The sequence below is a fragment of the Corvus kubaryi genome, unplaced genomic scaffold, assembly GCF_017639235.1.
Source record: "Corvus kubaryi isolate FWS band 111438036 unplaced genomic scaffold, C.kubaryi_AGA036_p1.0 65030, whole genome shotgun sequence".
Lineage (NCBI taxonomy): Eukaryota > Metazoa > Chordata > Aves > Passeriformes > Corvidae > Corvus > Corvus kubaryi.
In genome coordinates this window covers 53,482-75,542 of record NW_024581707.1, presented here as the reverse complement: position 1 = coordinate 75,542, position 22,061 = coordinate 53,482, and the positions used below count along the sequence as shown (strand labels likewise).

Sequence of the window (22,061 nt, the reverse complement as noted above, 5' to 3'; positions counted from 1 at the left end):
GCTCATCTCTGCCAGAAAAGAGAGAGTTGCATTCTCACGTTCCCTCCCCCTTATTACTCGATCTCAGCCTCTCGCTGCCTTGCTCAGGCTCTGGAGCTTGTTAGGCACGTCTGTGAGCTGACACAACTGACCAAAGCAGCAGAAACAAATCACACAGAAATGTGGATCACTTTCTGCCCCTTCCTGAGTGGCATTGGCTTGCCAAAGAGTCCAGAAAAAGCCCAGAAGAGGAGATGGGGCAGGGAAGTGAAGAGGAGCAAGGAAGAGTGAGACCTGATAGGCATGCAAGGTGGTGTGTCTGTGATCAGGCTAGTGTTACAAAACTTGAGACTTGATAACCACTTGAAATTTCAGCTGCAGCCTGAATTCATCTCTCTCTCTTAGTCTCTATGGCTTTCTCAGGGTAAATTGCACTCACAGCTCGTTCCCAACAATGGGAGCAATTAAAAGCACTGTTTACTATCTACAGAGTCCTAAATAGTTGAAATCTAATTACTTCCAAAAGACTTTCCTTCTTTTGTCCCGTGGTGACCCTGACATTAAATAGAATTGTTTTGGCTGTCTTGCCTAGGAATGAACTTTGAGGAAGCTGGAAACAAAATAATGTCTCTAGAAGGCAATTTCCTGAAGAATCTGTTGCTGCCAGAATATTCACTAAGCCTGAACTTGCCCACATTTGGTACACGATGTAAAATAATTCTCCATGCACATGTTCTCCCTAATAACAAGCCCCGGAGTCCTTGGCACTCAGCCTACTGTTGTCTATCTTTGTCCTTTAACATCGTGTGCTGTTGCCTGAGCACGCGCCCCATAGCCTCCCAGCCAGCCCTTGGGAATCCTCTGCTCTGCCCACACCTCCTCCAGCTGCCCACACCAGGCGGCTGTGTGGGTCTGAACTCTGTGAAAGCCTACAGACATAACTCTTCTGCCAGTCCAGTCCCCAGGTATGGGATTGGTGTGCTTCCCGGGGCCACGAGTAGCCTGGATGGCAATTCCTTGGGTCAGGGAATGCCCTCAGCCACATACACACACGAAGGCCTCATCTTTTGCCTTCAAGATGCGCTCAGTGAGCCTCAAACATACATCATTATCTCAGTGGCTGCATTGCTCGTGGCCAGAGGTCAGTGAGCCCTCCCACTTGCACTGAAACCTGCCTCCCCTTTCTCTTTGACCTGTCCACAGGTGGGTCTGAGATAACATGGCCCAACAGCCCAAGGTACCTCTGCATCTGCTGCTGCGTAGTAACCTTTGGACCTTCATGTCAGGAGTGACATAGGTGTATCTGAGCCTGTCAGGAGGAAGGGGAAAGGACGAGAAACTTTACTCAAAGTTCCTTCCAGCTTTTGATTAGTGTTTTTTGGGTTTCAGAAGATAAATCACTTCAAATTGTACTGATGGGTTTGCAGAAAATGCAGCTGCTTCTTGCAATTCCTTTGACTTTATATAATCTGCAAGCATCAATGTCTCCCCTGCTATATTTTTCCAGTATGATGTCTGTATACTTTATATTTGTTTAGTTATGCAAATAGATACAGTTATATTTTCCTGCAGAAAATAAGTGAAACACCTTCACATCCCTGGAAAAGAAAACTTTTTTCCTGCCCAGCTTATGTAATTTCCCATCATTTCCCTCAAATTTGAGATCAAGATAATGTTTCATTATTTTTAAACTTATTGCTTATTTAGGTGTTTTTCTCATGTTTATTATTTATCTCAGTTTTATTTAGTCATAAACAGTATTACATTTTCACAGAAAAATGTCAATGTTAATATATTTATGTTCATTTTTTTTAGAAACAGCTATATGTTTCATATGTCTTGAATTAATTAGTGGAAGTGCTGCTTCATGCAATGTAAATAATCTGCAGCTAATCTGTCAGTGACTTCTGGTAAACCACGTAGTTCATTCATTTCTTTTTAGATCACTTTGACAACCATTGGCTATGGAGACAAAACTCCTCTTACTTGGCTTGGAAGGTTGCTTTCTGCGGGGTTTGCTCTACTCGGCATTTCTTTCTTTGCACTACCTGCTGTGAGTATGCCTATAAAACTCATAAAAATTAATAGAAACTCCTGTAGGTCCTGCCATTATTATGATACAAAAAGCTGAAGGAAGCTGTCTACATGAAGAACAACTGCTTAAGCCTTTTTGCTCTGCAACAACATTAGTGAATTGCTATCCAAAATCCAAAAAAAAACGTTTGGTGTCATTGCTTTAGTTTTGCGAAATTTCTCTGACATGGACAGATGATAGAAAGACAGGGAAATAACCCTAAGTTAGGTTACATACTATTGTGTAAAGTTGAAAAATCTTCCTTTTGTTATATTACTGCTTTTCTTTCAAATTTTTCTAAACAAAACAAAAATAAAAGCAGATTATATGTTTTTCTAACTTAGACTATAGTGAAAAAAAATTAGGCATTTCTAATAGCTTGTGTTGTATGGCCATGTTGTATCGTATGTTCAAGCTTGTATGTTCAAGCTACCAACAGAGAGTAGTAGGCCTTAAATCAACTAATAGTTAATGTTGTTGAATGCAAAATATGCAACTATCATTTTCCATGAAAAATTGTAAATAAACATTACAGTTTATTTATGTTGTTTCTATCAATGTACAAGACACTAATGGAAATGGAAATTATTTAATGACTAAAATATAGTGCAGCTTCAGAAATAACTTCTCGTTTTTGTGGGTAAATCTTTTTTTTAAAATTAGTTTTGAATTAGCATGAAATGAGAAGTGGCATTTGTATTTTTTATATTGTCTCCAGTGCAATGTCTTTTGATATTTTAATACTCTTATACTCTATCTATAGATCACTATAAAACATGGATGTCATAATTCTTCATTTGTTTTCAACCATATAGATAAACCAAGATTAAAAGTCAGCATTTGTCAACAGCATTAAATCGTCTGGTGCACTGCATTTATTTCTTACTCTAACTACAAAGAGTATTTCAGTATCTTTGACATACTATAATGCATATAATTATAACTCATTACCTGTTTGTGAATCTTTGACATTTATTGACACCTACTGTAATTAATTCCTTTTGTTACCTAGTCACCACTAACAAGAAAGTTAGTCTTACCAGCACTACAATGAAAAGATGAATAACCTTACCTATTAGAGATGCCACAACTTTTGTTCCTCATGTCATATCTATGTACAGATACTAGTTTTCCTCATAAATACTTCTGTGCTGAATCTGTCTGTAAAACAAGAGGTATGTGGGAAACTTTTGCACTTCTAATATTATTTTATCCTAAGAATCGAGTGGAAATATTCTTCCTTATAATGCAGACATGTCCAGCAGAAGTATTACACTCCTTGCAAGTCAAGGAGGAAAACACCCTCAGTCTTTGGATCTATTCAGTTAGGGTCAAATTCATCTTACTCAAAGGTAAAAGTGCTAAAAGAGGAGAGGTTTCATAATCACCTTTTTCATAGCCTCTAAAATGAACAATGGGCATTATTTATTGGGAAAAATCAAGAATAAATGGTCTTAATCTGTTAAGAAAAGCATTTTTTAACTTTTCTAAAATCAAAAGTTGTAATAAGTACTTCAGATGTGGACTTTGGGGTCCATATATATCTGCATATCTGCCAGCTGGTAATTTCCTCATTCCTGACTAAAGTTCCTCTGAATATCCCAGTTTGATTTTATAAATATATATCTATATCTATCTCTATGGCCTTTGTAGTTGCAGGAATACTGTGTAGCACAAACCCAGGCAATGGGTGGGGTGGGTGGTCATTGGTAGCACCACAGATGTTATGCAAGGAATCTCCTGCTTCACCAGGAAAGGGGCACTGCTTCTTTGCCTTATACTGTCATATACTGCTCATAAATATCTTATCTGAAGCAGCCATATGTTGTAACATCTTCACAAAATCTTCATAATTGATGATGTATATTTGTTGAAAGACTACCTACACATTGATAAAATGATATTGCAGGGCATCCTTGGCTCAGGATTTGCATTGAAAGTCCAGGAACAGCATCGTCAGAAACACTTTGAGAAAAGAAGGAATCCAGCTGCAAGTCTAATTCAGGTAAATATGAAATCACCAAAAAGATAATAGCAGGTGATTTAAAGCACGTATTGGAAAAAGTCTTATTATTTCCATTTGGAAAGTTTTATGGAAATAATATTTAACATATTGGTTAGTTTCATGAAATAACTGTATTCAGTGACTGCTATTTGTTGCCATAATTCTGTACAGAATCACAGATTCATTTAGGTTGGAAAAGACCTTTAAGATCATCAAGACAAACTATATATAGCAGTTCTGTGTGTAGTTTTTGTTTCTTCTATCCATGTTAAAGAAACCAAGGCAAGGATGACAAATGCATACCTGCAGTTAGAAAATTATTTGGAAAAAGAGAATTGATCCCTAGACAACCCAATGACAGCACAGTGCTCTTGCCTACATTAAGCTACTTTTTATCTACTACAGGGTTTAGAGTATTTAAGTCCGTGATATACTTGGTGAAGAAGAAAAGTGTCCTGCCCAGAGAATTGCTTTCACTATTAGTCAATTCAAAAGCTGGAAATGTAGGTACCAACAATTTCAAAATGTCTGAAATTGTCTGAAGTTGTTCTGACATGATGGTGCAAATCAAAAGTGGCATGGTATGTTTCAGGCAGCTGTTTTGCATTGGGTTTTTCCTTAACTTTCAGTCCTAGTTAAAACTGAGAAAATTCTCTAAAGAATCATTTTGCACCAAGCTTTACTGTACTTGATGCACTGAAAAAAAAGGGGGGGAAATAATTTTCTAGAGTCCTAGTTTATTTTCCTGGAACGTCAAGTGTTCTATGTGTGCCATTTATGCTGGGTTTTATTTTTTAAATAATAAATCCAAATAAAGAAGCTGAGCAAGGATATGCTAGGGTTCCATGTTAAGTACAGATAGATGTCAGACTGTCTTTGAAGCATTCTTAAAGTTAATCAATATTTTCCATTATTACTCTCAGATTATTATTAAATCCTAAATATTTCAAATGTAATATTTGTTAGAATAATTTAAAAAATAATTCCACTCCTTTTGTGCCTACTTTAGAATGACTGTTTGGGGTGCTTTCTAACAATGTATTCTAATCTACTTCTTCCAAGTTTGGTTGCCAGAGGAAACACATAATAGATTTAGGTTTTGGAAGTAGCTCTTATTATTATTTTATGACAGTTCAACCAAAATATTAGTAAGACAGCATGCTAAATAGACTAAGACTAGCTAGCTGCCTGATTTTGGAGAGTGACGCTCAGTGGACAAAATCATTGTGAAAGGAAGATATTTGTTGTGGGATCCCATGATGAAGGCTGTTCAGCATTTACATGTTCATTTACAGGTTCAACACTTTCACTGATCCAGAAATTAATAAAAAATTGCTGGTAGAGATATTTTCTGAAGGCACAAGGCCTGGCAGAATAGGAAATATGACAGCAGGCACACAGGAATAAAACCAAGGGCGATCAGGGTGACTTTTAGGGTGAAAGGATTACTGCCAAATATTTTAATACAACAAATACAAAACTTAATCTAGAAACTGAATCCGGATTATTACAAGATGTGTCTATCCCAGTTTTAGTGAATCGGGAAAGGATTTGACTAAGGATGAGAAATACAGAGGACAAAGTGTGGTAAAGAAGGGTCAAGAGCTTCATACAAGTTCCCAGTATGTTACTCCACCTGATTTAATTAAAGTCCTTAGATACAGAACCATAAACATAACAAGGAGAAGACTGATAAGGAGAAGACATACACTACCACTGTGTATGATGATGCTCATACTAATATGCTACATATCAACTCAGCATCTACAGTTTGTAAGTGAGACTGGAATATTAGAGAAAGCAAATAAAACATTGGAAAAAATGGGTCAAGGACTGGAGAAAATTTTGTGTTCATAAATGCAGGATGTGTCTGAACTGCATATCATTGGGTACTGTAACAGTGCCCCAGTTTTTTAAATCGTCTCAAACTTATCAGAGTAATGTCTATTTTCTAACCAGTTATGCTGTAGAATTAGTCTGTGCTAACTCATCTGTTGCCACAGACTGTTTGCTAGAGCCTTTACCTGACGTAAGGATAGCTATAGAAAAGTGAAATGTTTCATACGGACATACTTTTCTCAATTTCTTTAGCTTATAAGAAATACTTAGTGTGAGCATTATTTGAACACAGAAGCTCAGAGATGGAACCTATTGGACTATTTAATGTAGCAGACAGAAACATAACGAGTAACTCTGGCTATAAGCCAAAACCAAAGAGTTTCAAATTAAAAATAATGCAGAAATTTTTGACAATGAGAATGATCAACCAGTGAAGCAATTTTCAAAGTGAGTAACAGGTTGTCCATCTGTTAATGAAGACTGGATATGCTTCTGGGAGATACACAGTAGGAAAACACAGGGTATTAGCTTCCATACAAGAATACCTAGATGACATTTAATGGTTGACAATATACAGGAAGCACAGATGCTCAGCTAGTACAAATTAATATAGTTATGCTGACATCAGGGAACACATCCCAGCTTGTAGAACCGAGGCTAATCTTACTATCTACATGCACTATAAATCCAAACAATGGATACATTTTCAATGCTATGCTTTGGTCACTCACCTTTGAAATTATTAATTTTGTGTTTTTAAACATTTAACAGTGTTTCAAACCACAGAGAATACTTCTTTTTTCTTCTAAATGCTTTTTGTCTGGTTTTCATTATGATTTGCAGAATGTATTATGACACTTTCTTTACCTCAGACTGCAAGTTTGTGGGGGTGTCCCCTATGGACTTGTCACAAATAAATCACTGCAATGCTTTTCTGAGCACCTTTATATGCTGAATATCTTCTGGTGCTTTCATGGAGCCAGTAACTCTTATCTTACCACATAAGGTGTACTGGGATTCACAAAAGTTTTGATAGGTTTGTACTGGTATTTCCTGAATCAGCCTAACTGAGCACATCCTGGTCTGAGCAAAATCCCCTCACTCCATAGTCAGTGTGGTGGCATTGTCACTTCATTTTCTTGGTTCCTTTGTACTTTTCTATTGTTTCCCCATACCAGGCTTCCTGGCGGTTTTATTCTACCGACGCCAGCAGAACAAACGTGGCAGCCACCTGGCGATATTATGAAAGTATTCTTCCTCCCCTCAGGCATGTATCAGTGCTATGAATGATAAGAGAAAGATACAACTTGTATTGGTTACTAATCTGCTTTTCAATTTTTTGTTTCATCCCCTGCTCCCTCTTGCCTTGTTTTTTCTTTTTTTACCATATATCCTGCACGTAGTGTGTATGGCGTAGTTATGCTGCTGATGAGAAATCAGTTTCCATTGCTACCTGGAAGCCTCATTTGAAGGCCTTGCATACCTGCAGCCCTACAAAGTAGGTACAAATATGGCAGCTGGTGCTGTTTTTGATGTCTGTTCAAGCTTATAGAGAACTAGTATTTGTCTGTTTTGTCATGGTTTGTTGCCTTATGTCCTCTCCAATTTTCTCATTAAAAATTTCAACTAACAAATCAGATTAATATCATGTAGGAGCCCAGGAACAAATACAAATCATTGCTATTTATCTTAGAAATGCACTGGCATTAGAAACATTTTCCCAGCAACCCACTCATGCATCACGGCTAATGATTCACCTCATTCCAAATTATTCTTAAGGAGGAAAATACCAAGTTTAATGCAGAGCTTGTTCCTTGGTTCAATGGTATGTTTATGTCTGTGCCTCTGTATAAGGCTGTAGCTGCTGATCTGCCTTTCCAAAGGAAGAGTGCCTTGTGGTATTTTGCAGGTGAATGCACTGGGGAATTTGCTCCTTTTTGTCATACCTTCTGATATATTCAGTATTTCCTTAGGACAAAATATATACACAGTCATACATACAGATAGTGGAAGATGACTCAAAAGACCTGTTGCCACAGTTTGGCAGACAGGAAATATTTGATACTCTAGCTTGGGTGAGAATTCACAGAGCACTGGCAGCCCGAGACTTTTCAATAATTCAGTAAAAGGTTTAGCAGAAGGCAGCAAGTTGACTGATTCAATACAGGGCATAGATCAGGAAGTAAAAGACACTTGATAAAGATCAAAAAGGAGAGCGCTAAGAGCCTTATGGGAAAGCTCTGATAAGCATCTTAACTGTTGTTAATTGCAGACAGTGCAAGAGAATTAGTGGTTTCTCTCAAAGCTGGGTGATGAACATCCACATGACAGTAAAAAGGTAATTGTGTGCCAAAAAGCTCAGCCAAAAAGAAGTTTGGCTGGGTATCCAAAGCTGATCTTTGAATTTCAAAGAGTTGACAAGAACAGAGCCGTAAGTAATCCATTACCATAACTGTAATTCCAAACTGCTCCAAACTAAAAGGAGCTTTTAGATTAAAAGTTACATGAAGTATTGATATTTTACATATACAAACAGGTTGAAAGCAACATTGGTATAAATGGATGGATATAAAATTACATAAATAATGAAGCTGTATCTCACATAAAATATTCTAAAATATGACTGTCCCTCAAAAGTGCATCTACTTCTTATTTTAAATAAGCATATTGCTGTGTTATCCTAAAATTAAACCTTTTTATTTACCAGAAATAGCTTTATCTAATAAGAACCTACAGCTTTCTGTTATATATGTGTCAGCAATGCGTTTTGCCTAAGTGCTTTGCCAACTCAGTCTGCAGTGGTATGTACTAAGCATGTTATGCATGTGTTAAAAAAACTGAAAAGTTTATTTTCCAGAAGCATTGTAGTTATGAGTCTTGCTTGAATGCTTTTGTGGTTGCAATGTAACGTGTGTTGTACACCAATTAACATACCCATTTACGTTTATCATATATATAACATCATCTGTAACTAAGTAATGTGATTACTATCTGCATAACAAGTATGTTTTTCCCTCCCACTCCCTGACCTGAAGAAAAGAACAAGGGGAATCTTCTAGCAGGTTTGTAGTTTCTTTTATTCCTTTTATCTGTGAAATTGCTGTTTCCTAATGGCTTTTAGATGTCTCGGGTTCTGTACAGTAGGTTCAATGAACTGCAACTGTTGATAGATAATAATCGCAAATTGGATTTTTTAAACTCATACGCTGCTGAAATTTGCTTCTTTGTCCCAGTTTTTCTATGGGAAAAAATAGGCAATTTTTTACACATCTAACATGTTTTAGCTTTGAGGAGCTCAGTTTGAACAGTGGCAGAGCAGCCAGTGGAGCAGCCTCTCCAGACCCAGCTCCTGGGCAAGGACACCGCCCTTGCTTCTGCTGTAAAATTGATGCGGGAATTGCAGTGGAAGTTACAGACATATAGTTTATTTGGCAAGGTGAAGAAGCCCACCAGCCCTCCACTGCAGGGTAAGGACCCTGTGATGGGGCTGCTTGGATGTCACCTTTGCTCTGCAGGAGCATCCTCAAGGCTTCCTCAGTGCCATGACTCCACATTTTCTAACTTTTCTGTCATCCCCTCCTAAGGAGCGTTTTGGGACATAGGAGGTGGAGGGGAAAGCAGCACTGCAGTGTCTCACCTCCTCCTGGCTGCATGGCTTGCACTCCCCCTTGGCCTAGTTGAGCCAGACTGGTATGTCGCCTGAAGAAAGCCCCACTGCAGTCAGCTGGGAGCGCAGGTGGGCTTCCACCCAGCCTAGATCGCTGCTGAGCACCAACTGCCTACAGCTGGCAGCAGAAAGCCTTGGCAGGGCTATTCTCACGAGGTAAATAAAGCTCTGGAGAGGCATGTCCTAAGAAGTGGGAGAAAATGCTGGTCTTTGCTGTAATGATAGCCCAAACCCTTAGGGACAGGAAAGGACTCAGTGGCTATAAGAGAAATTATCTCAGAAACTCATTAGGGATGGGAATCAGCAGGCATTTGGCAGCCGGCACTGCGGTATCAGCATGCTCAGAGAATAGCAGACTTTACCTCCCATCAGAAAATGCTGAAAAGCCAAGGAAAAAAGTGTTGGTGACACATCAGCCCCTGAAATACATCCAGCCCCAAGTTGTACCGTGGTTCACAAATGCTTCTGGGTTATTCAGTTAGGGATGAAAATCGTCACATCAATTACCCGTGTCCCATTCCACTTCCCAGATTGCTCCTCTGGCACCTGACTCCAACCTTTTCCTCCAAGCACATGTAACCGCTGTTAGTGTCACTGTAACTCAAGGGGACAGGATTTGCTCTGTCAGTTCTGGGACTTTTTGTATACATTACCTCCACAGGCTTGCTAGGAACATATTGATCTCATTAAATTATTACAGTCTGATCCAAACTTCTTGCTCTCACCAGCTGTATTTCCTAGTCTTTTGACAGCAACATTTAAAATTGACTTTTTTAAAGGTGACACAGAAGCTGCCAGCAAATGAGTACATCCCTGTAAAACCAGGATTTGTGCAGAGGAGAGAGGTTATTCCCAGTTGTACCTGCAAGCACTAAAAAAGACAAATTTACTTACAATAACTGGAAATTAGATTAAAAAAACAAAACAAAAACAAAAACAAAAAAACCAACAACCAAACACTCAGCTGTCAAAATCAGCTTATGTTCTCCATATTAATGATACCAATTGTGTCTTTAAAAGAAGTCAACAATTTAGTCAGATTTGGTCACTTTATTTTCACTGAATGGAAGATGCCTGCTCCTTCAGAAACTCTTAACTAATTTGTGCACTGCTGTAAATTAGTGTATGGGTAAAAATGAACTAGTTAACTTCTGAGATCATGTTCTACAGTAAAAACCCTACAGACCACTCAGTGCCTTTTCAAAAAAGGTGTGTTTTGCCAGTGTCTGTATATCACTTTTATGCTGATATATCACTGTGTGTTTATATGACTGAAAATACATGTGGTGTATGTGGTCTTTTGTGGCAAAGATGTAAATGCAACCTACTGCAATGTACTTTGAGATATCTGTCCTTGACTATTTAACTTGTTTCTTACTGTGATGTTAAGTTACTTGCATGGGATGCTATGTGAACTAAGTAAGCTTCTTGTTTCACTCTTTAAAAGGAGACATGTTTGCACAAGTAGTACATTGGATTGCATTCTGAATATGCTCTTTGCTCTATATTCCCTTCTAATAACAATGGAGAAAAACTCGTGTTAGGGAAAAGTTTATTATTTTCTTTCCTACCAAATTGGCTTATATTTACAGAAATTAATTCTTGTGTTTTGTCATGTATAGAGCTACAGTCTTTCATTAGGTGATTAAATGTTGCTATGCATTTGAGTTGAGAGAGCTGTGCTTATGAGGCTGTAGTTTCACATTGATTTTAATAAAAATATGCATGTTGTAGTTCCCAAAATTTTACACACAAGTATTCTAATTAATAATTTATCAAAGTATTAGTAGACAACCTCTCTGGTGTATCCAAGCTATAAATGAGGTATTTCTATAAATCGGTTCTAGACTTGTGTAAGTTATTTTAAAAGCCTATATGTTAAATTCTCAATAACTACAAATGCACACACTGAAAACAAACATATATATATTTATATAAATAATATTTATTTCTGTTCATTTATACAACATGGCTGAAATAGTTCCTGTGCAGGAAACTAGATCAAGACTGATGAATCTTGTGACATACAGAGAGCATAATCAGTCTAAAACTGTGTGTAGGACATGCACTGGGTGTCTGCAAAGGATGAATGTCACCCATCTAGTCTTGTAACTCATGAGGCTGAATATGCATTCCCTATTTAGACAATTCTCTGGTGCAATAAGGAGCAGTTTTGCCAGTATAAGATCTTGGGGGGAAAATTCAGCCCTGTTCTGAGGGAAACAAGTGAATTATATTATGGAATTGTTTCACCTTCTATACCATATCTGTTTCTAAAAGTAGATTAAATGTAAACACTCTGCATGCACCATATAAAAAAGAAATTGCCAGTGATGTATAATCTAACTTGAGGTGGAAAACCTAACCCCTTATCTAGCACTGGAATGCTTAGTAACACAGTCCTCTATCTCCCCTCACTCCTAGTAAGCTTTGTAGTAATAAACAGAAGCTCTTCAGGATGTACACCCCTCGGAAACATAGGTATTCAGCATCCTGCCTATTCACATGATGTTTGAGAATGCCAACTATTCAGCATCCTGCCTATTCACGTGATGTTTGAGAATGCCAACTAACATCAGGTGCATGATTCATTTACTTCCCCTTCTTAGTGCTTTAAAGTTCCTTATTTCTCCAAACGATGTTTCCTATTTATTTTTAAGTGCTTTTAAGTCCCTTTCTGCTTGTTGCCTGCAATGCCATTAACACAATGGCAGCAACACCAGTTGTTTCAAACTCATCCAGCCAGACAATTGCAGTGTGCAGCACGCCATGATATTACAAAGCCCCATTCCCCTTCTCTGTCTGAGACTTCAGCTTTTCGAATGCATTACCCTGTGGAGATCTAAAACTGGGGTTGAATGTTTGGGTAAAGCCATTTCCCAAAGTCCAAGAGGATTTTTATGACCATGGCAGTCGAGTTCTCCATCTAATAATTAGTGGCGAATATTAAGCTATAACATGCTAGGCAATTACAACAGTCAAAATGTGCACTTGTTCTTGAGAAGAATCCCCTTGGACACAGCTTATGGAAGATGTGCCTGCATCCTGTACTGGAAGGTAGAGGAATGCATGTGAAATCAAGCATCTGCTTCAGCTGAATTCCATGGAAATTGTGTCTCTTACCAAAAATGGTAATTCCTAGATGGATGAATCTCATGGGAAGAAACCTATGATTCATATCTCAAGCTGATTGCATTATTTCTTACTTTTTAAAAATAATGTAAAAGACAGTAGAAGTACAAACTGATTACAGAAAATTAAGATCAAAATAGTTTATCTTCATTTAGAATTTCTTTGGAAAAGGAAAAAATGCACAAACACCCTGAATATTTCCTTTTCTGTTTGACAATTGAACTATAAAACACTGTGGCCTGAAATTCTTGTTACTACTCATTGAAGGTATGAAATATAACACTAAATTTCTTGAGTTCATGGTCCTGGCACGAGACTGGTGGTGAAGTTTTGAATGTTTGAACTTCAGGTCTCACCGTATTATCCATTGCATTTGCATTTGTGTGACTTAGCTTAATTTCAGTAAAAGTATTTTTAGGCTCAGTAAGAATCAACACATGTATTTATAGGTAGCTAACTGCTGAAAATTGGCATGTGCATCTGCTTGCTGTTGTTTGCCATAGGTAATAATTTTTGGCAGTTTTAGCTTCTGTCTCAAGACTCAGAGCATTCTCCCTCACCTTCCAGTTATTTCTGATTTATTTCAAATTCTTCCTATTCTTGCTTCCACCAACCAGCTCAGTATGAAAAGCTGAAAAACAAGGTGTAAATTGTGGCTAGTAGCAAGCAGTAGTGCTGCAGGTCTGAGGCTGAAGAAGAGCAGAAGTTTGACTTGACCAGAAATGCAGGAAGGTGGCAGGCAAATGGGGGAGTGGGACTGGAAGGGAAAGAGATGCTCAGTTAACAAAGTACAGGGAGATGGTCCATGGAAGACAGAGCGAGCAAAGGTTTGTATGCATCTGTCAATTTAAACAAACTCTTATCCAGAGTAGTCATTTGGACCAGCAGAGAAGTGTTCATTCCCTCTGCAGTGAAGCTACAGTGACCTCTAGTGTCCCAACACACCTCTTTCTTCATAAATCAAGGGTGGTAAAGGCAGAATTTGGAAACGAAGAAATAAGAACTAGAAAGTCATTTGCTGTCCTAGGGAAATAAGCGCCTTGGGCTTGGATGGGAGGAATGAGTCATAAGATCCTACAACTGACCTTTCAGAAGGCAGACAAGTACAGAAAAGTCATTTGCTTCCTTTTCTACAGCTGCCAGTTGTAATGGATCTCCACTAAAAGATGCTTCAAAGCTCCAGTGTTAGCGATAAGAATACATTCCACAACTTTCAGCCTGCAAAATTAGAGGAGTGATAGGTCCAAAGTGATTACCATTGCCAGGGAAAACTCATAGGAAGCAAAACTGTATGTCAACCAGCTAGGCTAAATTATCAGTCATATAAAGTACAAGAAATGATGGACAGACACACATCTAAAGGAATGCAGAGATAACTGGAGACAGCTGTGGATCCCTCAGATCTTTGTCATTTAGGTTTGATTTAGGAACTTGTGTGATTTTATTTTCCTGATTCTTTCTTGTGGTTTTTGCCCTTTGGACAAACACTCAAAGTTTGTGAATACTTATGGGGATACATGAATATCTAACGGTCATTAACAGGTTTACATTGATTCAAGGGATTTCCTTTGGATACCATGTAAAAAGAGAGGGGAAAAAATGTGAAAGAGGAAAATATAGTAGGCCAGGACCTGCAAAAGGTGAAGGATTTTTAGCATGCACTAGCCAGTGTTGATCCAACCAGCATAAAATCAGAATACAGAGCCCTAAAGGATTCACTGGCTACTGATTTGAATGCAGAATGTCCAAAGATACTTGAAAGGTGTAAGATTATCTTCACTCTGTAATTTTAACACCATCTCTACCACTATTGCAACAAAGAATCCAGAGCCAGGAACCAGGCTTTATCCTATAAGGAAAGGGACTTTCACTATGGGGAAAAGCCTGGTGAGGATATTCTCAAGTTCTCTGACTCAGTTACTCATTCATGATCTGTTATTTTTCATACATAGAAGAGCCCCAAGACAGTGTGTTCCCAAGGACAAGCTTTCTTCTCCCAACCTTTCTTCTCCACTGCTACCAGTCCCACAATTTATGCCTGTGCTGAGAAGGACCCAGTGACTTCAGGAGCATTTCCCACCAGTCTCAAAATAGGAACAGGGATCCAAGAAGCAAAGAACTGCTACAACTAGTCTCTTTGGGGATGCATCTGAAGATGCAAAAGACAGTTTCCAAACCATGCTTCCTTTTGGGGGCTGTGTTTCTCTTCATGATGCAGCACCCTCTGCATGGACCCTTGGCATGCCAGTACACTGCCATTGCTACAAAGCCAATTTTGGTTTATTTTTTAAGTATGAGCTCTGCAGTTTACATTAATATTTTCATTCTCAGCGTTGCACTTTTGAAAAATGTCTGTAGTACAGATAAAATGCCTACTGTTCCTTTCACCATTGCCTCACTGCTTTGATTTGGAGAACTAAAGATACTCAGGTTAAGTAGCCATTGTGTACTATTCAGCTTTTATAAATGAAATACCCATGTCTACCAATCATTTAAAGGCAGCAAGTGCTTTCATTAGTACAAATTAATTGACAGAACAGCACATGTGCTGTTTTGATTCTGGTTTTATTTTCATTTTTATTTTGGAGTTAATGGGATTATAAAAAATAGGATCTATATAGATAGCTTTTATGGCTATTTTACCCATTTTCCTTTCATTTTTATTAGTCCAGCAGGAAGACAGCTGTTCAGAATTTTTTAAACTCTAATGTTTGCAAAAAAAGAGCATCATTTGACTTCATTTTCCAATAGCAAGTACAATTTGAGCCGTAAGGGGAGTTAAAAAAAGGGGGACACTTGTAGGAATAATATCTGTAATAAGAAGTCAATTTTGATTCTCTTCCTCATTCTGCATAATATGACAATGCAATAATGTGGTTAATAAATATTTTACAGTTAATATTTTCATTAAGTTCTGAGCTGAAATATAATTCAGTCTCAAAGTATAATTTGTATTCAAAGTTAAATTTTGGAACTCATTTTTCATTCAAATATTAGGTTCTCTGGGTCTTTTGTATTGCTTAGGCCACAGCACTGGGTAACAATTACAATGGAAACAGATAATATTTTCAGCACTGCGATGTATTTATTTCAACAATTGCTTATTTTGGGCAAGGAAAAAAGGGGATTACATTCAGAAATTATAGTAAAGGTATTCTTTCAAGTAATCCATCATGCCATATAGAAATACATTTATCTAATAATCTTTCTATTGATGTGCTTACTTTTTAGTACTCTAGAAAATTACCACATTAGAAGCATCCCAGCATGTGTTTTGCCTGCAGCAAACTGCATCCTTTCTGCTGTCAGTGATGTTTTTATTCAGACTGAAATGCTATGCTTTGCTATGCATGGACAAAGAGATGTTTATCTCAACACTTCACAGTTTATAATTACTTTCCATTTCATATAATTACATATTAACACTGTGTTTTCAGAGTGCAAGTGTCCTTGAGTTCAGGCCCAGAGAGGGTTTGTTATGCCTAACCAAAATGTGACAACAGTAGCTAACAGGCTGTATGAACTTTCAGAGTTACATACTAGGCAGTAAAGAATCTGAAAAATATAAAAGCTAAAACCTGACCATCACAACCAAGTGAATTTAACCTTGCAGATAAAACAAGGTTTCCAGACCTTGGTGTCAGACTCCTTCTCTGTTTCCACTTTGTGTCTTCTGCTACAGGAAGGGACAAACAAAAAAAGCATAGGCAGATAGTCACAGTGACCACAGGATGTTCATCAAATATGTTTGAACAAAGGTAATTTAAGCACTGGGAAATAGAAAATCTACAAATCCCACATTTAGCTGGCTGCAGGGGATGATTACAAGCACAGCAGGGGGAAAAAACCTCACTATTGGTCAACCATAAGATCACAGGGTCACCACTGGTGCAGTAGACAGTCATGAGCTAGGCTGGGCTCTGGTGCCTGTCCAATACCACCTGCACATAGTCAGCTTCCAGCTTAATCTTCAGCAATGACTTTAGAGAGCATACAGCATATCATTGCATTTCCATTAATCCGTCATCATGTTGTTTCTTGGATTTTATGAATTTTGGTTTTGTCGTGTCCAAGGAAGTGCTCTAACAAGGAATTCTGGATATGAGTGATCACTAACCATACATATGAAATGTTGGAAGTGCCACATCCGGAAAAAGCATGAATATACACTAACAGTATTTTTGCCTGCTTAAAAAGAAAAACAAACCAGACAATACTACATGGCATGCAGTAACAATAAAATACGTTTTGGTTTTGTTTATCTGAAGATATGGCCAGAAACGCACTGAGCTAGGCTGACTAAGATGGAAACAAACCTATTTCCAGTTCAAGTAATAAAAAAAATCATAGAGAATAATGTATAATAATTGGGCGAAATTTGTTTCTATTTGTTATTTTTAATTTCTTTTACAAGGTTATTCTATACTGTTATAAACTGCCAATGCTAATACTTCTATCAAAAAGCAATTACATCAAATCAGTTCCATTCACAAATGAAATATATTCAATGAAAATAAATGTGTGTAAGAAACAGATTCATACCAGTGAGATTTTTTACACATTATTTTCAATTATCATACAATAGAAAAAAGAAATGCATTGAAGGAACTATGATATAAAATCTATTTCTCTCTCCCACAGTCAAAAGCTAAGTTTTAAGGAGCGGGTCCGGATGGCCAGCCCACGAGGTCAAAGTATAAAAAACAGGCAATCTTCAGTCGGAGATCGCCGGTCACCAAGTGCTGACATTGCCACTGAGGGCAGCCCAACCAAAGTCCAGAAGAGCTGGAGCTTCAATGACCGAACCCGCTTCAGGCCCTCGCTGCGGCTGAAGAGTTCCCAGCCCAAACCCATGGTCGATGGTAGGAGTTTTTCACCCCTTGTTCACCATTGTCTGCTGCTCCCAGCCTGCTCACACTCCTGCACACTTGCACAGTGATTGTACACATTTTAGGAAAGCAGAAAGAATTGCTATTTGGGGCCAGAGACACAAACCAGCTACAGTCTGCTTCAAAGAGCCCGATAATGTGATTATCTTTTAATAAGAAATCATGTCAGTGGTGCATAGGGAGCAACTGGTAGAAAAAGGGGTCACTATGAAAAGTCACAGTGGACTGAATGCATCCCAGAGATTTGGCTGCAACACCTCCTCTGTCACGGCCCCTCTCCCACTACTGAGCTCAGCTGCTGCGCAAACCTGCTGCCTCCTGCTGGTGGTCCGTGCAGCACAGCCAGCAAAGTCTGTGCCCTTTGCCAGCCTAGAGCACAGCTTGTGCAGAACTGGCTCCCTCAGGCAGAGGAGTCCTAGTACCGGCAGTGGCGATGCAATCACCTGCCACCAAGGGATAAACTACTGGGTGCTTTAAGTTTTACAGGGTTGTATCTGGCTTGATAAGGCAGGTAGATTTAGCAAATACCAGTGTTATTGCTTCTATGTATTGCTTTCTAAAGGGTATTTTGGATGTAGGAAGCACTCCTAAAATGTGAAGAAGTGGATCTTGCTGAAAATGGCTCGTTGAACCCACAGCAGCAGCCCAGCCTTTCGCTCAAGTTGCCTCCTACACTGCTCCATTCTCTAGCTAAAGTCCAATTTGGCATTAAACTAACCCGCACTCAGGCAAGGACCTTCATCTGCCAAAGCTTGCCAAAACAAAGACAGTGACTCCTCTAACCCAGCAGCATCAAACTGAGTGACAGCAGTCCCCTGACACACAGGAGCTGAGAGCACCAGGTGAACCTGATCCCTGTATGGGACAGGTCCAGCACTGAAAGGTGCACTCACACAGCTCTGGGGGTACTGCTGCCCCAGAGGATTTTGTTTCTGGTTTCTCCATTCACATATTTCCCCATCTATGGATGTTTTGTTCTTTCTTGTGGTATCCCCCACATAAAAAAAAGGGAAACAAACTGGTTGACTACCACCAGTGACCCTACCTGAATGGGAAAGGTACAACCTCTTTCTACAATGGCAATCGTGCATGCTACATCCAACAACTGTGGTAAGAATAATTAGAAGTGCAATGCTGATGTCTGCTTCCTTTTTAAGAGCACATATTATCACAGACATGTAGGTTGCAAAATACTTATTGAACTGCAATGCCCCATTCTCAGTGAGAATATCCTACACGGCATATCTCTTCAGGAAAGATCTGGGTAAATAAACATTTCCTGCAGGGCAAACAAGAGAAACCAACAGTGTTTGCTAAGGTCATCATTCCATCTCCCCCATGGAGATGTCTCAGATGCATGAACTCTGAATTTGCCTGTGATACAGTGAGCTGCTGGCATATACCAGCTACCAGGCTACTATTCAGGTTGCTCCATTCTACTATCCACTGCTATCCACTCCCATCTCCATCCTGGGGCACAGGCCCTGGCTTATGTCCCATGGCAGCTGCAGCACAGGGGCTGTGTGACCTAGCCTGGGTCTCACACTGATGTGAAGCTCAGACAAGGCCACAATGGGAAGTGAGAAATGCTCTAGGTAGCACAGTGGTTGAAGCTACCCTGTCTAAATTTAGGCTTCCTACATAATCACTTATACAGCACAAGTATCTTCCCCAAACCACATCAGAAACAATTTCATAGGTTAAACCCATGTTAACTCACACTGTGCCTGGAAGTGACCTAAGAAAGTAACTTTTTGAGCACAGTCTCAGAGTATCAGTGGCTTACTTTTGCCCCAGCTCTGCAGTCTGTACCTCACTGAAGCACCTGTTTCATTTTTCATCAGCCCATTTATCATAGAAGCATTTCCTCAGCGTGTCCCCTATTGTGTCCTGTACATATTGTCATCACTAACAATGATGTGCACAAGCAGATTGTGCTCCTTCTGATTGTTTCCCTCTCACGGAAAAGGTGGCATAAACAGCACCTTGGGTATATCTGTAGATAAAAGAGTAACAACAACAGAGCACTCATTGCTGTGCGTAAACCCTTGAAGATCTTCCCGCTCCTCAGGGTGAGCACAGCCTGTTTCCTGGTAAGTGATTTCCAGCTACTAGTCCACCCTTATGAACTGGGGCCAACAGATACAACCAATTTCTCATCTGTGGCAGAAGGAACAGCTTCCATTGTCTCCAGCTTTTAGGCAAATGCCAAGTTTCCATTCTGGGACCTCATCCAACTACTTCTAGGACCAGTATGATTAGAGAGATGTCCAGTGTGCTCACTGCTGAGAGACACCTCCCTGCTGCCTTACCCAAACTTTTGCAGGAAAAGTTGGGCGCTACTAACCTTGATTTTTTTTTTCTTTCTTTTTGGTGTGTTACCAATTTCATAGCTTGATGCTTTCTACATTTGACAGCTCAGTGAAAAAGATCTCAAGATGCTATATTTAATTTAGAACATCTTGCATTTTTCACTGGATGAGAAAAACAGTATTTGCATCATATTATTCTTATCTCTTGCTTGCCAGATCCTCCAGTTTCTTCCTTGAGGTATTCCCCAGCCAAATAATTAATAATTTTGGTAAGCCAATCGTCAAGCCAAAACCAGAAGCCACCTTTTTCTGGGTGAAATTTTGGGCACAAAACAGTACCCTTGAACAGCTGGTCCTTCTGATGATTCCTACATCTCTGTAGGGTGTTTGGTGGGAGAAGAAATTACATTACAAGAGACCTTTGGGACCATGACAACATAGTACTGGGTACCCAGTTCAGTGTCAAAACTTCATATCAGTGAAAAAATAATAGATTCTTACTATGAACTTCCTCTTCCAAAAGAGAAGACAGAAGACACATATATTTGCTTCATTTTTCTTTCACTGTATGGGATATGGTGTTGTAAATGCTCTGCACAGGCAGAAGACTGAAATCTGTGTGAAAATAAAGAAAATATGCAAATATATAAGGAGAGGGTTCCAAAAGGAAGAAAAATTATTCGCATATGAGGATGATTTAAGGCAGATAGATGGTCAACACAGTGACTTTGCAGTGCTGACTGAGTTCTGGTAAGGACATGGCTGGAATCTGGCCCAAATCCATCAGAAAGAGACTGCTGAAGAAACTCAACATTAGCAATTAGAAACTGGCCTGCAAAGGGAGGTTTCCAGTACAGAAAGGAGCTCGTGGGGGTAGCTAAAAGGCTAACCTGATTGAAAATCTAGTAGCTTTCCTCTTAGGCTACCCAGCAACAAAAACTCCCCCACTGCATATTAAAATCAGAGAAGGAGAATTTCTTGGCAGCAAGTAAAACACTTAAGCAAGCCATGAATATCTCCCAAAAGGATTTTGGCATAGCAGCCTTAGAACAGTATGACCAAAACTGTTGCAAAAACGGCTTTATTTATGGTTATTAACAATCCTCTGAAACTGCCTATAAACCATTTATTGCCATTGACAAAGTAGGTCTGACAACAGTGGCAATTATTTCAGCTACATATGTGCATTTGCAAATGGAATCCAAACCTAAGAGATGTTTGATGGTTAGAGAAGTCTTTGGTGGCCTGACTGCAGATGCTTTCTAGGGCATTTAAGAACAGCGCAGGGGACTGAAAGTGAATATCAAGACTTACATAATCTGATTTTAAATACATGTGCAGCCTCTGGTGAAATGTGGTTCACAATTTCCAGAAATCTTGTTGAAGAGGGGACTCTGCACAAATTAACAAAGGTGCCATAATGCTGTATTTCCAATCCCTGTTATCAGCCTAAAAGGGAATTATCAGGATGAGATAGATCAAAGGAAATCTTCACCAATGAAGAATCGTAAAGAGTGAAGCTTTACAAAGCTCACACTTAAAAGGATTGTATAGGGTCACGGAAGAGCCTTCCCCAAAGGGATGCTATGTGACACAGGCAAAGGTGCTGCCAGACCTTGGAGCCACTCACAGCCCCCTCTGTACCTGTACACAAAGTGGCCCAGGAGCTACCTGTGGCCCCAAGGCCTCCTCATGCAGTATGGCTGTGGTCCCTGTTAACAAGAACAGGGAAACTGCAGCCAAACTGTCAGTGGGGAGTGGTCCCCAGAACATGAGAATACCCAGAGGCAGGGCCAACCCCATGCCAGAGTCTGTGCCAGTTATTACACGGTACAGGTGACCTCATGCCTTGCTTATGGTGCTGTGCCCATGCCTTGTTGTACGTTGTGTTTCCATCCACAGAGACTCGCCCCACAAAATCTCTTCTTTACAATGGTGTTCCTGCCCTGTTTTCTTTTCTGCTTGCCTTGCTGAGGAGCAGAACCTTTTTTGCTTACATCATGCTCCAGTCTTGTACCACCACAGCTGAATTAATGAACAATATTATGTTGTGGATGCAGTTTTCTATGAGGGACAAAAATACCCTATTATATTTTTTTTCTACTATCCCATGCTTCTAAGCCTCTACATGAGTTATTGTGCCTTTACTGTAACCTAGAGATAT

At 39.2% G+C, this 22,061-nt stretch overlaps 1 protein-coding gene across 2 annotated transcripts in view; it reads left to right on the top strand.

Moving 5' to 3' along the window:
* The first annotated feature begins 1,903 nt into the window (after positions 1-1,903).
* Positions 1,904-22,061, top strand: part of LOC121672895 (potassium voltage-gated channel subfamily KQT member 5-like) — a 43,114-nt gene continuing 22,956 nt past the window's right edge. Inside the window, exons 1-5 of one of the 2 annotated variants that reach the window (XM_042045802.1) lie at positions 1,904-2,032; positions 3,963-4,058; positions 7,301-7,395; positions 8,933-8,959; positions 17,338-17,558. In XM_042045802.1, coding sequence (XP_041901736.1) covers positions 17,369-17,558 — 190 coding nt within the window. In that variant the 5' untranslated portion in view covers positions 1,904-2,032; positions 3,963-4,058; positions 7,301-7,395; positions 8,933-8,959; positions 17,338-17,368. The remainder of the gene's footprint in view (positions 2,033-3,962; positions 4,059-7,300; positions 7,396-8,932; positions 8,960-17,337; positions 17,559-22,061) is intronic. The other variant, XM_042045803.1, reaches the window with a different exon arrangement.